The sequence below is a fragment of the Impatiens glandulifera genome, chromosome 1 (assembly GCF_907164915.1).
Source record: "Impatiens glandulifera chromosome 1, dImpGla2.1, whole genome shotgun sequence".
NCBI classification, from domain to species: Eukaryota; Viridiplantae; Streptophyta; class Magnoliopsida; order Ericales; family Balsaminaceae; genus Impatiens; species Impatiens glandulifera.
The window spans coordinates 160,416,229-160,432,988 of NC_061862.1; the positions used below are offsets into that span (position 1 = coordinate 160,416,229).

Sequence of the window (16,760 nt, forward strand, 5' to 3'; positions counted from 1 at the left end):
TCGATCTGACGGAGGAAACGTTCGCGACGGCTCTTCAACTGCCCTCGGAAGGGCGAGATTTCTCAACCGAACTAGCCGAAGCCGAAGCGGTGGAGGTGAAAAAGATCATATCTAATTCGGATAAACTGATTAAGTACACCGGGAAAAAGAGCGAATTGGAATTCCAATTCCGGTGGCTTCTGGACATTATTTTCAAATCCCTTCAAGGAAAAGGAGGTAACTTCGACAATCTAACTCGGTCAAAGTTTGAGATGATGGCCAACATCGTTCGAGGAGATAAAGTAGACTAGAACGACGTGCTGTTTGAAAACTTATGTTCAATGGTAGCCAGAATGAAGAACCGATCCCTAGGATACGCCATGCAAATCGACATGATTTTGCAGCATCTTGGGATCCAAACCGGACCAGGTACCCCTCTTTCCATGTCCAAAATTTTCAACTAAGAAAATATCGAGAAAAGTCATCACCGAGCCGAAAAACCTCCACGTGAGAAAGCGCCAAAGGAAGTCGAACCAAAAGCGAAAAAGGCAAAAGCAACTGAAGCAGAACCAAAGGCTAAGAAACCTTCGGTCAAGAAGATGGCCAAGAAGGGAAAAAAGCCGGTAGTTGAAAAATTGGAGAGTCCATCAACCGACTCTGAGAAAACTAAGTCTTCCAAACCAGCCGACTCGGAGAACCGCACGGCTTCCTCTACTCCTATTCCACTCAATGTGGAGTTCCCCACGGTTACACTAGGCGCTGAGCAAAGCGGAGCCGAACAAATCCCTCCACCAAATCCGGCAGAATCATCGGCAAGCAAAGCCAGAAACTTTACATCACAAAGGGCCTCGATGCATGAGGTAAGTACCCTTGTCCGATCTCACCACTCTAATCCCCAAAACTCCCACATTCAGCCTGCGGGGGTTGCGGTTGACGAAGTTCCTCTGGAAACTTCGGATCAAATCAATAAAGTCGTGGAAACTGTCACTCAGGCTATAGAAGCTGAGGCGACGAGCAAGATTATCAAAACCGCTCAGACAAATAAAGATGACCGGATAAATGACGCAGATAAGGCCAAAGAAACGACCGAAAATGAAGAAGAAATGGTAATGAAAGACCCTCCGGTGCAAGGAGGTAATCCCTCTGAAAAGAGTCCCGCCGATCCGGCTAATGAGGAATTTCCATCAACTGGACATGATGAAAATACGCCTCATGAGGAGGCGGAAAATCACGACATTACACCGGATTCTAATAATCCGGTTTCTCAACAAGAAGTCGACAACTAGTGTAGAATTAGAAATGAAGTTGAATTCATGCATATGCTCCCCAACTACACCGACAATGAGTACTGGCCGAAACTGGTGGCCTTGGAGGACGAAGTATTTGATCTTGCGAAAACAAAATTCATCCCACTGGTCTTGGTTAGAGGGAAACTAGTCGACGTTCACGCAAAGTTAAAAGCGCTGACTAGAATGGTGGAGGACGCTCAAAAGGAACCAACCGAGGTAGAAAAGAGGGCACAGGAAACTGACCTCACAATCATAGAAGGCCTTAAATCTGAGATTGCAAGGTTGGAAGAAAAATCGGCGGAAGATTTTAAAGACTATTATCTGGATAACGGAGAGTCTACAAATTGCAATGCCTACCCCGATTGGTCAATTTTTTATGTCGGTCAGTCATCCAGACCGACGGGGCACCAACAAGAAGACAGCCATCCGAAATCCATTGAGGACAATGACGGTCGCTCTGCTTCTCCATCGGCCAAATCTGCAAGTAAGTCCTTTATTAATGTTAACTCTGCAGAAACAAATCTAGCTGATCAAGGAGGACCGAAAATGGCTCTATCGGTTCACTCTCCCCTCCCTATACAATGTCACGAAGTTGCCCATCTTTCGGACGATATGAGGGGACCCATTCACGAAGCTGTCCAAAGCTCAATGGACAAGTGGCAGGCTGCCGCGGATGCTAGAGCCTCCACGATCAATTCAAAACTGATTGAGACAGTTAAATCGACAGTTCAGTCGACCACCTCTCAACTCCTTGAGATGATGCAAGCCATGTCCGCTTAAATTGAGGAGCTTGTAAGAGTTAAGGCTGTGGATACCGAAGAGAAGATCCGAGCCAATGCGAAAACAACTCTAAAAATCCAGGTCGATGAAGAAGAACAAGAACGGAAAAGAAAGGAACTTGAAACAACTGATGAACGGTTAGCCCGACAAATTCATGAAGAAGAAATGGCGAAACAGAACGCAGCCGAAACGGGAGATGCCGAAACGGCTAAAGATCCTCAACAAACTGAGCAGCCGATTGGTATGACAACAAGGGCACAGACAAATAAAAGAAAAAGGAAAGAAATAACCGAACTGTTATCTCGGGTGGAACAAAGTGATACTCAAACGGCTGTAAATCCTAATGTTTCACTCGCCGATAAAAAAGAAGAGGATGATACTCCTCTAAACACAAGGAAACGCAAAGCCGCATCGACCCCTTATGTTCCTCCAACCATTCAGCCTAATCAGGGTACAAACAATGAAATAATTGCCAACTACATACGAGGTGGAAGATCTCCATCAACCAGAACTCAGACTCGACCAACCAAATCGGAAGGCGATTTCTTCAATTTCAACCGCAACCCTTCCTCAAGACCAAATTTCATAACCGGTTGGAGCTTCGACGCGGATAGGAGGACGAGAGAATGAAATGAGGAGCAAAAGGTAAGACAAAGGAAAAAGAACAGGGGATAACCGAATCCTTGAACTTACAGTCTATTATCTTTTCTTGCTTTCTTATTACAACTTATTATATATATAATATCTTTGAAATTTCGGTTTAAATACTTTATTTTACAAATATTTTTCCACCACGGTTGGGCCGATATACTAGTTTTGATACTTTTCGGCTAAAAACATAAAAAGGGAGAAATTGATGAGAAATTTCTAAAAACAAAACTTCATACAAAAATCTCTTTAAATTTTTCAAAAACTCTTTGAAAACCGACCAATAATCACAAATTTTGAATATTTATTCTAAATAATTAAAAAGGGAGAAATTGTTAGAAAAATTAAAATAGTTAATTTATTGATTATCCAAAGAATCTAATCCATCCTTAATCTTATGTGCAGGAACACCTTCAACCGAGTCGGGTAAACCAGATCAAACTGGCCAAAATAAAAAGTCCAACCCGACTTAACCCCAGTTAAACTAAATCGGCTACAAAGTTGAACCGGTTCGGCTCAGCTTCAGGCCCGGCCAGAACGGCTAAATCGAAAATGTTCGGTTGGTGCAATGCGTTGAAGATCTTAAAAGAAACGGGAAGATGATAGAAAAATTAAGTAAAGTTATTTTTTGGAACCGGCCAGAAAAACTAAACAACTATCAACTTCTATGTGCAGGAACAGATCGAATTGGATAGACCGTCTGGAGCCTCACAAACCGGCTGAAGAACACTGCAAAGAAATCCAGTTCCAAGTGATCAAGTCAAGATCAGAGGAACCGATTTCAAACTTTCTCAGAGAGACCGGCTAGCAAAGACAAGTCTACATTCCAACCGGACTATACTGTGTAAGAATCAACCGGAAACTAAAAACTACAAAGATGATGTAATATGACGAAATAGACGTGTCTCGAAGAGATAAACGAAGATAAGATCCGACCAGAAGCATGCGAGGAAAACAATGATGATTTACTGATCCGACTTCGACAGCCGAAAGGTGCATGCCTGGCACGTGTTCGAATCTGCAAACCGGCAACGTCATCTTTACCTGAGGAGTGTCTGCATGCTTGCCAAGTGTTGAGGAAGGTAAAACGTGCAAGCAACCTCCCTGCACCGGCGTGACGTTGGATTAACCAATCCCACGGTGAGAGAAGAAAGTGACCGTTGGGATCATCCTCACTATAAAAGGAAGACGAAGCGACCTCATTAATGGCGACACAAGTTACGCAAATCTTAGAGAGATAAAGAAATCTTACGCGCGATCCAATACCGTTGTGTCATTTACCGGAAGCTTTGTTTGTTTGTGTTTTGTGTGTGTCGTGTATTATATCAAGAGTGAATTGGTGTAACCGGCGAGTAGCGAGTTAGGCTCGACCGACATTATAAGTGTTGTAACTTTGAAAGTTAGTGGAGATCATTCTCATAACCTGAGAAGAAGGGGTGACATAGGAGGGTTTGCTCCGAACATCCATAAAAAATCCTGTCTCGTGTCATTTCCTTTATTTTCCGGCTTACTCACTCTAAAAACCGAACTATCACCAACCTAAACATAATCCCTAATCAAACCGGTCTATATACTTCATCTAACTGACTCCTTGTTAATCTCATCAAACTAAGTCGCATACGTTGCTTTAGACTGAAACAGACATTTCCGCCCTTGAACCCGATTCAAGAGTCTGTGACAGTTTGCGAAGTGCTGAGAACGGTTATAGTCTCTAACCGGACTATCACCAAAGTGTGTTGTGTTGTTGTAAGCGGTCACCCTTCCAGAAACCGGAAACACCCCGGTCCTCCAAGGGCATCCCCGATCCTAACAGAAGATTATTACAAATAATGAATAATCTGAAGATGACGTATTGAATATATCTTGGGAACATGCAGAAGAAGGATCTAAAATAAGGCATGCGGAAATCTAATGATTGCAGATTTTATCTAAGATCACAAGCAACCTTCACGGTGTAGACGGCCGCCTCATGCATGACTGCCATGTGTACAAAAAGTAAAGCTACCTACTCTAACCGGCTCGACTACCTGTGACCAATCAGCTCAAAAAGAGAAATATGACCGTTGACATATTTCCCATATAAAAGGAAGCCAAAACACTACTGAAGAAGGAACTTTTTCACAAGATTCTCAGAAGTTTTTCACGATCAAAAGAATCACAACATCTACTTTGAAAAAGCAATCTGAATAATACTAAACTCATACAGTTCTTTTGATCAAAGTGAAACAGTTGTAAAAGTGTATTACATCACTGTGTAAGTGATTGTAAAGTGAACGACGAACAGTAAATAAGACTCGATCGTAGTGTATTGATTGAATATTTCTTAGTGAATATCATTCTCACTGTTTGAGAAGAAGGGGTGACGTAAGAGAGTTTACTCCGAACATCCATAACAAATATGTCTTGTGTTCTTCATTTTCTGTCTATCTAACCGAACCAACTTTATCCTCATTCCAACCGAACCGAACTTATCTTACCTAAAACCGATTTCTCTATTTCACCTTCCTTGACCGAATTGTGCGCAGTTGCTTCAGGTTGAAACAGACATTTCCGCCCTTGAACCCGGTTCAAAAGTATGTGACAACCTGCGTAGTGTTAAGAACGTTCTAATCTCTAACTGGATTAGTGCCAATTTGCGTGTGTGTTGTAAGCGATTACCTTTAGCCGGACCCCGGTCCTATATCGGCTATCCCGATCCTAACAAGTATATTGAAATAAATAAAAAATAATGTATAATTATTTTATAAATATAGTTTTAAAATAAATAATATTATTATATGATTTACATTATTTTATATATAATTTTTTATACTTTATTTATATAAATAAATCTTATTTATATATTAATTAATATTTATGTATTATTATAAATATTTTTATATTAGAAAATATTGTTAGTATAAAATAAAATATTAATAATAAATATTTTAATAAAATTATATTTCAAATTAAAATAATATAATTATGAATTAGTTTATAGATAAATTATATAGATATAAATTATATTAGTTTTTATTATATTTTAAAATATAATAAATAAATTAAAGGTGAGGCCAGAGTTCACCTCATTTTCACCGTTCAGTTACAAAGCCAAATGGACTAAGAGTTACATGTCAAATATATATATATATATATATATATATATATATATATATATATATATATATATTTATTTATTTATTTTAAGGTTGGGGGAGGCCCGGGCCCCAAGGACCCTAGTAGGTCCGCCACTGGCGCTGTAACCCCTGGAAAGCCCTTGTCCCAGAATAGCTCGAGATTCGAGAAATTTTAACCTCAGTTTGTGTGTCAAGAATTCTTTTTAGAATAAAATACTATTTTAATAAATTTTATAAGACTATCTTGAATTTTTGAAATTAATTACAAACAATTAACTTCTTATTAAATTTCAAATAATCTTTTAAATTTGAAATAATTAAATAACAATTTGATTAAGGAAATTTATATTTTTAATTAATTAAAAATAATTAATTTAAAAGGTCATTTATTTGATAAAGAGTCGGCAATTGATTTTTAGTTTAAAATAAAAAAGGCATATGCATACAAACTTATCTTTAATTAGAGTTTTGTTTTGGTTAGTAGTTTGGTGATACTCTGAAAATGGCTTTCGCGCTTCATCATTCTTACCTTTTTTTTTAAAAACGGTCTCTACCCCATAAAATCTTGGTTTTTGGAAAATTGTTTATATAATATATCTTATTTTAACCAATTATTCTTTCAGTTCTAGAGATGCAAATGTTTTTTTTGAGTATTTAAAATTGTAACAACAATATTTAAATGCTGGTACATATAGCTGATCATGATGACTATATAGGAATGTACCCGAAAATATCAATTTTTAAAGGCATTAGGGTTTAAATTTTTTTTCCAAACGAGCCCTTATAAAAATATTTTGAGTTCCCAAAATTACAAAAAAATAATTTTGGAATTTTAAAATGCAACCAAACAGACCCTAGGATCGGTGCCATCGGTTATAGGTGTGATTTTATTGGTCGGTGCTAAAAGCCCTTGGTCCTAGTTTGGAACCTCCTCGGTTGAGGTTCCTTAGTCGGATGTGAGAATCCTCGGTCAAGTGTGGTAATTCTCGGTCGGGCATGAGAAATCTCGGTCGGACCTTTTCGGTCCTAGGTTCGAAAGTTCTTAGTCGGATGTTGAAGATCCTCGGTCGGATCTCTCGGTCGAAGTTCAAAGATCTTCGATCAGATGTTGAAATCCTCGGTCAAACTCACTTAGTCGCAACCGAACACGGGCTAAGTTCCTCGATCCTTAAGAACATCAAAACAACAAGGTTTGTAGTTTTTTTTAAGGCTCAAATCCTTTGATCTAATGGCATGAGAGTCTTCACGAAGCTCTTAGGATCATTTTGAACATTATCCCGATGCATCATTCGATCGGTAATAGGTTCCATCCAACCAAAACACTTTTGGTACAAAAAATAGGTTTTTGATTTCCGTACTTTAATGAAGCGTAATGAGATTATCAATAGGTTCATTATGCTTCATATGATTGATTTGAACTAAAACATGAACAATGACTGTTCGTTTTAATCAATTCAAGAATTTGAAATTTTCATTTTTATATGAAAATTTTGATTTTGATCAAACATGATCGGAATGGATTGGAATTGATTCAAATAGGTTCCCAAGATCATTAAAAACGTGTTAGAAAGCCTTTTTAGTTACTGTTCTTGAGCAAGAACAAAAATCCCGATTTTAAAATTTTCCAAATTCAAATTTGGGGCCTTTTGATTTAGATTGATTGATTGAGTTTGGCTTCAATAAAAAGCTTGTAAATAATCTAGGGATCGTTTATCAATCAAGAAATCCAATAACCAGATAATATATGAAATTATGAAAACTGAAATATAAAAATTTAAATTTCAAACTAGAAGATTGAATTAGAGGGTGATTGGAAACTTACGAAGAGTTGGAGAACACTCCTTAACTCTTGTGGAAACTTTGGGGATACCTGGATTCAAGCTTTAAGGCCTTACACAAAATTTTCGAAAATTTAAAAGCTTGAAGCTTTAATGGAGGATTTTAGAACAAACTTGATTGAGGGCTTGAGAGTTGATCTCCTGCCTTCGGATTGATCAAGGCTATTAATAGCCTCCCAAGGTCGGTTGATCGACCAAGTGTGCTTCATTTAGTCAAAAGACCATTGGTGGTCTTTTGATTGTTTTCTGTCTAGTTACCGGCATAGGCTATACTAATGATCGTAGGCCTAAGGGAAATGATCACTAGAGTAGAGTGATCATTTCACTTTTTGAACGAAGTTAAAAGGTGGAGAAATGGATGAGTTCCATCTTTGAAAAATCAAAGATGACTATTGTTCTTATATGCCCGTGATCGTGAGGAAGATGACAAACTAGGCCTGAAACGACGTCGTTTCGGGCGAGAAATCGAACGCACAACGCTTTGTTAACGTTTCGTCTACGGATGGGCGTTCTGTCGTGTTTTAGCTAAAGGCGACGGGGCACGCATTAGTTAATCCTTTGCTTCACGAGCGCGCCTTTGCTTTGTTGTAGCGGGCGACACAGACAACTCTTAGGCGTTGGATGAAAATCTAGCGCTCATCTGATGGCCGTGGTTTCTACTGCAACAATTCATCCTAATTTCGGGCACACAGGATTACAGATGATTAAAATCATAAGAATTTGTTTGAAATTAAATTTTCTTTTACCCATTTTGGCTTTGTTTTAAATCTTAAAAATATACAAAATAATTTTAATAAATATGACATATATTTTATTTTGCCAATTATTATTATTATTATTATTATTATTATTATTATTATTATCAATATTATTATTATTATTATTTATATTTTGGGTTTAATAAATAATTTATTTGAAATAAAATGAATACAACATTTATTATAAATTATTTATTTAAATTCTCTTTTATCTTTCTAAAATTAATTTGAGATAACATGAGTACAATAATAATCCCAAATTACTTTATTTATTTTTTTTGGCCATTATCTTTAATTAATTAGGATTTAATTATCACAATAATTAATTTAATTAATTATTTAATCATGATTTTAATTATTTTGATTTTATTTATTTTAAAAAATAATTATTTTTAAATTTATAAATTGAGTATGAAAGTTTTAATGTTTACCTCTGTGAGCACTGGACGTCTTAAGGTTCCTTTTAAGCTATGGTATAGAACCCTGTTCAATAAGTGGAACGCATTAGCTGTCCGCTCTCAGGTTGGGCAATCATTCACATTTGTGCTGGTTCTTATACGGGAACGCTCGTTTTCACTACTATTCAAAATTTCACCGCAAATAGAACTATAAATGTAACTGTCACTAAGATGACCGGATATGTACACTCATTTTGTACCCTCCAATTTTTATAAATTTTATAAATCTTGAATCTATTTTTAAAATGTTTTCTAAAATTCATGAACATGCTAATTGTACATGAGTTAAATTAAAAATAATTGGTTCTGAACGTGTCATATCAGATCTTGAATTAGTTAAATGTCTGATAAAATAAATGAATAAAATATTATGGGTGAATAAATAAATAAAATAAATGATATAAAATAAAAATATATATTTTTTTTAATTTTGTGTTTGATTAATGTTAAGAAAATAAATAAAAAAAGAGGAAAAAAAAGCAAAGAAGACTCGAGCTGTTTTCGGACTTGGATCTAGTGTGGTCGGATACATGTAATGTAATAGCAAGTGAATCAGATGCATATAGGGGAAGGATAGGCATTAATTTATTCAAACAAATCCAAATAAACTCGCCGGAAAAGCCAACGAAAAACAAAAAGGAGGCTAATGCTCGGCCGAATAAGCTGATGGAAGCTGAATATTTAAAAATTAGTAATAATTGATAATGATTTTGAAGAGTTTAACTCGGGTTGAGAGCGTAGTACTCTCATCATTTGAGAAGATATTTTGATAAAATAATTTAAAAGGTATTAATTAATTTATAATGATAAAATAAAAAATGATAATTTAAAATAAATATTAGTATTTTAATTAATAAATTAAATGATATGACGAAAGAAATAAAAAATGATATATTATTTTTAAAATTAAGTTATTTAAATAATTCAAATAAATTAACTAGTTCTTAGTAATATATGTTTGAAGTGTTAAATTAAATAATCAAAAAGAAAGAAAAAACCATTTTTAAAAAAAAAATCCAATACCAATAAATATAACAAAAGGAAAAAAACAATACGTTTTTATTAGAAACAAATTATATTGTAACACAGAGTCAACAATAACACTTGTTAATTTATTACACAAAATCAAATAAACTGGAAAGCACAATTTGCACTAATAATATATATTAGTGTTATTTATTGAAAAGTTGAAGCTTAATTCATTCGGTAATTCCATATTAACGATATCTCCTTTACGTCCACCATCCACGCATGCAGTGTTTTCCTTTAATAATAATTATAGGATTAATTAGTGCATATGATCATCTAGAAATTGTATTATTCATATTAATTAATAGATCTTGATCGATCACTAACATATATATATATATATATATATATATTTAATTTTATTGATGAAAAAAATTAAACTCTAAAATACATACCTGCTGCTATGTTGTGTGTCCTCCTCAAAAAGGACTTTCCAGCCAGAAATTTTGCTGTTTTTTTAGAAAATAATATTTACAATTATGTTATATATATTTATTAAAAAATGACCGTGAAGGAACGTAAACATGTATAATTAATTGTATAGTATTATTAGTACTATATATGATTTATGAACTTGAGAAACTAACCTGATTATTATCAGCATCAATCTGTAAAATAACAAATAATATTATAGTTTATTTCCATGCAATATACACCTTATAAGTGATTAAAGAGATAAATAAAAGAAAAAAAGGAGAAATAAAATACCCACCCTTGCTTGAATAGCTTGATTGACAGAAGCAATGATAATGCCGGTGGATTTTAGAAATTGATCCCAAATAGTTGCACAAGCAGCTGGGCTCATCAAGGTCTTCGATGCTTCCACCTGATTAATTTATTTAATTAATTTTATATACAATAATTCATCTTCAGCTACCTTTTTATATAATATATATATATATATCATTAAAATTATTAAAATAGAATTTACATATATATATATATATATAATTACCCCATTCCAATTATTAGAAAATAGACTACCCTCTCCACCTTCTTCTAGTAAAGCATTATGGAGAATTTGTTGAATGTGGTCACTTTCTTTATTAATGTCCAAACGCATTATTGCCATAACAGACATAATATTTATACACTGAAAATATATATAATATTATATTGATTTAGTTATTATAACAATAATAATAATAATAAAATAAGTATATACATAAATACCTCAACTCGAGCTGTCTTAACAATGACCTGGATCTTGTCACTTCCTTTCCAAGATCGTGGAATATCCGAGTCCGGTTCATTTAAGAGGATATAACAAAACCTAATTATTAATTGTGCACATTATAATTATTAGCTAGCGTCGAAAAATCAAGCATTAACTAGCTTATATATTTGAAAGGTAAAATCTTTATTTAATTAATTATTTACTTTTGATGCATGACCCGTAGAAGGTTATCAGATTCTTTTCTCACACTTTTCTCAATTATATCTCTTCCATATTCCTTCAGCATTTCACCTGCTTCTGCTTCTACCTTAGCAGTGTCAATATTTGTGCCCAAGTCCTCGAGGCCAACCCTAAACTCAGAGCAAGCTGACTCTGTCTCGCGTCGAAAGAGATCTCGAAGATTGACCCACATATTATTTCCAGGTTTGTTCAGAATAGCTCGCATAGATTCAGTCAATTCACCCTCTAGTTTCAACTTAACTTGATTTGTCAGCTCATTTTGTATAATTGGCCTAATGCAATTTACGTAACAGCTTAGTTGAGACACCAACTTATCTCTTACTTTTGTAGATGTCCATTCTGATTGTTCAATCTTTGAATCTATATGTATATACAACCAATTAATTATTATTAATAAGCCATATAATTGAGAGAATATTCATGATGACAACTCTATTAATAATAATACATTAATAAAAAAAATATACCTTTGTAATCAGAATCAAATTTCACCAGTATGTAAGACCAATCTGCAATCTCACGAAATTTTTTCCCTCCATTCAAATCTTTGTTTAGGATAAATTTAAAGGCATCTAGAGCTTGGGAAGATATGTTGTCCATTAGGGACCCAAGTATCGGTTTGATTTCCTAACATGAATGCAATATTATTTAATCGAGATAATTAGTTAATTATATATATACTTAAAATATTTAGAGTTAAAAGAGAGGTTAATTACTTGTAACAAACGTTGTTTTAGTTTTTCTCTATGGTCCACCTTAACCATTTCATCATAAAATTCGGTTTCTTTATTGTATCTGAATGATTAATTAATGAGAGCATTATATTTTATATAGAAAACAAATATACTAGCTAAAAATGTTAGGCTTAATATTAACTTACTCGGCTAAACATTTGTCAACCATTGAAGTAACTTTTATGCCAAAACATGGCACTGGAGGACTATTAACTGCTACTTTCAGTTGAGACCATTCCTTCAAATTATAAATTGATCAGAATAATATATTTACTAACATTTCTATCTAATATATTAGAAAATATTCTAACATTAATTAACTATTATATATTCTTACCTCGTTAGCAATAAACCCATTAAATTTATCATTGTCAATTTCTTCACATCTAACTTTAGCGATCGTCACCTACAAATAACCATATTAATCATGAAAACATATATAATTTTGTTTAATTTTAATTTTTGTAAGTAGATAAACTTTTCAATAATCCATATATCGGTTTGATTTCCTAGCAAGGATGCAATAATATTTAATCGAGATTAGTTAATTATATATATATTTAAAATATTTAGAGCTAAGAGATATGTTAATTACTTGCAACAAACGTTGTTTTAGTTTTTCTCTATGGTCCGCCTTAACAACTTCATCATAAAATTCGGCTTCTTCGTCGTATCTGAATGATTAATTAACTTAATTAATGCATATACAATATGTATAAGAATAATAATAAGAGCATTATATTTTATATAAAATAAATATACTAGCTAGAAAAGGTTATGCATAATATTGACTTACTCGGCTAAACATTTGTCAACCATTGAAGTAATTTTTATGCCAAAACATGACACTGGAGGAATATTAACTGTTGTTACTTTCAGTTGAGACCATTCCTTCAAATTATAAATTGATCAGAATAATATATTTACTAGCATTTCTATCTAATATATTAGAAAATATTTTAACATTAATTAACTTTTATTATATATATTCATACCTCATTAGTAACGAACGCATTAAATTTATCATTGTTAATTTGTTCACATCTAACTTTAGCAATCATCACCTACAAATAACCATAATCATGAAAACATATATAACTTTTCAATAATCCATATATGGCATGGAACATTTTGTTGAATTGATTCATACAATTGTTCTTTAACTATATCATAAAATCAATATAATCATAAATTAATTAAAACAAACACCTTCAATCAATAATTAACACTACCTGCTATATATATATATATATATATATATATATATATGGATAATAAATAAATGAATTGATTACACAATTATTGACAAAATGGCTTTATATATGATTAATAAAATAATAGCTTGTTAATGAATTAAATTGACCTTGTGAGAAGGAATGTCGAGAGCTTTATCGTTAACAACTCTATCCCATATCTCGGATGTGCTCCTAACAAAGTCGACGGCGGGAACTAAAGGTTTAGTCTGTAAGGATGCCTCGGACGGAGAAGAGAATCGCTTCCTTAATTCGTTCACCTTAAATATTATTCATCATCAATAGTGTGGTGTAAATTATTTAATATTAGGATATCATAATTATATTTAAACATAATTTTTTTTTTAAAATGAATAATTACTCACATCTTCTATGAATTTATCTTTGGCATACTGATAGTGAGATAACCCCACCACATCAAGCTGTTGTTAATTATTGTTAATTAGTTATATAAATGGATGGATGGATGGATGAATCAATAAAATTAGAGGATGAGTAGTTATTTATAATAATTAATTAAGCTTACAACGAAGTAATCGTAAAATGAAGCGTCCTGTTTATCTTTTGGCTTGGGAAAATTATTCCATATCTGCAATCATATTTTTAATATTTAAAACAAAAAATCTAAGTAATTTATCCACCTTTTCAAATTTAGTATATACATATATATAAATATATTAATAATCTAGCTTGCCCAAATTAATATTATACCTCCAAAGTGTCTTTCAATAGGCTAGCCGAAAGCAATACGAGAGGGGTCTACATGCATATGTGCACAAAAATATACAAATGATTATTATCTTTGAAAATATTTTAGGCATTAATCAAAATATCCTCGTTTACAGAATTTTTTTTTTACTTATTACCATTCCCATGTCACGAATAACAAATAATAATGTTGTCTTCCGTGGGGTAAATAATCGCAACATCGCCTGAAGATATATATGCATTTAATTATAAAATATTTATTAAATAATAATGAAAAATGAGCTTTTATATATATATATATATATATATATATATATATATATATATAATGTAAATAAAATGATGAATAATTAATTAAGATACCTGAAATATAATTCTTAATAATGGTTTGTTAGCAGATTTATCACGTCCAACATCTTGAAACCACCTATTTAACATAATAAATAAACAAATTAATAAAAAGAAAAAGAAATCATACATATATATTTAATGAAAAATGTGATAGATAACTAGTTAAGCTTACGTATTAATCAAAACTATGTCGGAGAGACATAGGGAAAAGAGTGCAATCTTCATTTGGAAGTTATGGTCCTGAAATTAATTAATTAAATAGAATCAATTAACTAATTAAAGCTTATTATAATCAATATACATTTATTTATAAGACATGAGATTTTGTATTGTACATCTCCTTGCTCTCTTCCGTTGCTACCCTCCAAATCCATGATAATAGTGCATCGATCAAGTATAGGAGATTTTGCGAGCCAAATTCCATGTGTTGTTTGAGTTCTATCGTGAAGGATATATGTAGACCATTAATTAATTAATTATTAAAAGTTTAATTAATATTATTAATTATAATAAAGAATTAAAGAGATATATATAATCTATCTAGCTACCTGCCCTTCTCGGCATCCATCATTCTAAAATTGGATTTAAATAGATGATTCAGTAGAGTACTTTTCCCTGAAACCATTTATTTTAAGTGTAAAATTAAAAATGATTATATTTGTTAAATTAAAAAAAAAAAAAAAAAAAGTGTACTAACCGCTACTTTGTGGGCCCATAATAGCAACAGTGGTATAATTGAGTCCCGATTTACTAAGGCTGGTTAACTCGGAGAACTCAATCAAGCCTTTCTCGTCGATATTACCATCTCCATCAATAAGGTGTGCCGACACACACTTGATTTCCTCCTCACCTAAAATGTATATTAATTAATATTAACCCTCAAATAATTAACAATATTAAATTAAATAGAGAGAAATGAATACCCATATATCTCAGCTGACTGCAAATGGAGAGAAAAATATTAGTCAAATTTCGGATTAATGGTAATGATAGAATGAGAATGGTGTGAATAACTCTTACCAATCCTCTCCCTTATATAGAGACTCCAACATGTGCATTTTAAGGTCTTGTTTGGTACATTAATTTTACTCAATTAGTCTATTTTTTAAATGATTAATACAATGATATTATGGAATGAATAATTGTTTTAACACAACGACAAAAACATACCGATGGTTTTCGACATCAATCTAGCCACTTCAATCCACGTTTTTCAACACACCAATAATTCATAACATAACCCAATGAGTACCTGTAATGCTCCAAATAAGACTCAAAATACCATCTGACACCCTTATAATTTAAAAGAAGATAAGAGGTCATCTCCACCTCCTTGTGACACAAACAACGTTGACTAACTAAGATAAATCCTTGCGTATACATCTATCATCTGTTAGAATACCACCGTAGATCACACTCCACCCGAAAAGAATAGTGATCGGTGATTATTTTGAGAAGATAGAGATTTTTTTTAATAAAAAAATTTAAAAGATATTAATATATAATGATAAAAATAAAAATTTTAAATAAATAATATTTTAGTTAATGAATTAAATGATGTAATTAATAAGACAGTAATTTGATGATATTTTTTGAATTTAAGTTATTTATGGTCAATTCAATTTTACCGTGTCCCATACCTAGATATTAGATATTAATATCAAAAGGAAAGTAAGCATCAATTACCTTCATTCCTTTGTCTAACAATGTTTAACATACCTTATCTTAAAGTATGTTAATTAGCATAGTTACATAGTTACATATATTGTTTCTAAATAGTCTTTTCTATTTAGTTTTTTTTGTGTTTTCCTAATTATGAAATTTGATGCTAGTTATAAGTAGTAACCATGTGTATATGAGAAAATAGTCTGAAAGACTTGATGCCATTAATATAGCGCCAAGATAAATTTGAAGAGAATTCAGGAGAAGAAATAATATAATAACCGATAAATTTTTAAAATGCGCGAAGAAGGATCCCCAATTTCCTTTTTATTGTTATGTCTACCAAGTTTAGAACTTGTTTTGAAACAATACTGAAATTTAGTAAGTAATGCTAAAGATAATTGGAGACTAATTCAGATAAAAATCAAGGATAAATAATGAAGCCTTCAAGTAAATATGGATGAAAATAGATAATTAAATTTATATTTTTTAAAAATGACTTACATTCTAACGTTTTAATTGAATTGCTAATACACTTCATAAATTGATAATGAAAACGACATTAAACTTAATTTTACTTAGAATATGTTGCTAATCTGTAATTCCACACATGTTACTTATTTATAATGCTACATATCCTACGTTTTATTAGTCTTAAACGATGCTATGATGTTTATCGTTGTCTTTAAAAGTCGTTAATTAAAGACTGTCCATTTATCATAACTTTCAATAATGATAAA

At 32.3% G+C, this 16,760-nt stretch overlaps 1 protein-coding gene across 1 annotated transcript; it reads right to left on the reverse strand.

Moving 5' to 3' along the window:
• Positions 1-3,361: 3,361 nt before the first annotated feature.
• LOC124913694 (protein ROOT HAIR DEFECTIVE 3-like) lies at positions 3,362-15,285 on the reverse strand. Its single transcript, XM_047454112.1, has 24 exons — positions 15,282-15,285; positions 15,056-15,208; positions 14,907-14,973; positions 14,694-14,796; positions 14,531-14,598; positions 14,371-14,434; positions 14,011-14,058; positions 13,826-13,888; positions 13,665-13,721; positions 13,410-13,559; positions 13,042-13,110; positions 12,843-12,937; positions 12,642-12,720; positions 12,384-12,452; positions 12,193-12,284; positions 12,029-12,107; positions 11,780-11,939; positions 11,276-11,672; positions 11,069-11,168; positions 10,851-10,988; positions 10,608-10,721; positions 10,483-10,503; positions 4,724-4,794; positions 3,362-3,425 (listed from the first exon to the last, which is right to left on the reverse strand). The coding sequence occupies exons 1-24, from the start codon at positions 15,283-15,285 to the stop codon at positions 3,362-3,364; spliced, it is 2,325 nt and encodes a 774-aa protein (XP_047310068.1).
• Positions 15,286-16,760: the final 1,475 nt, after the last annotated feature.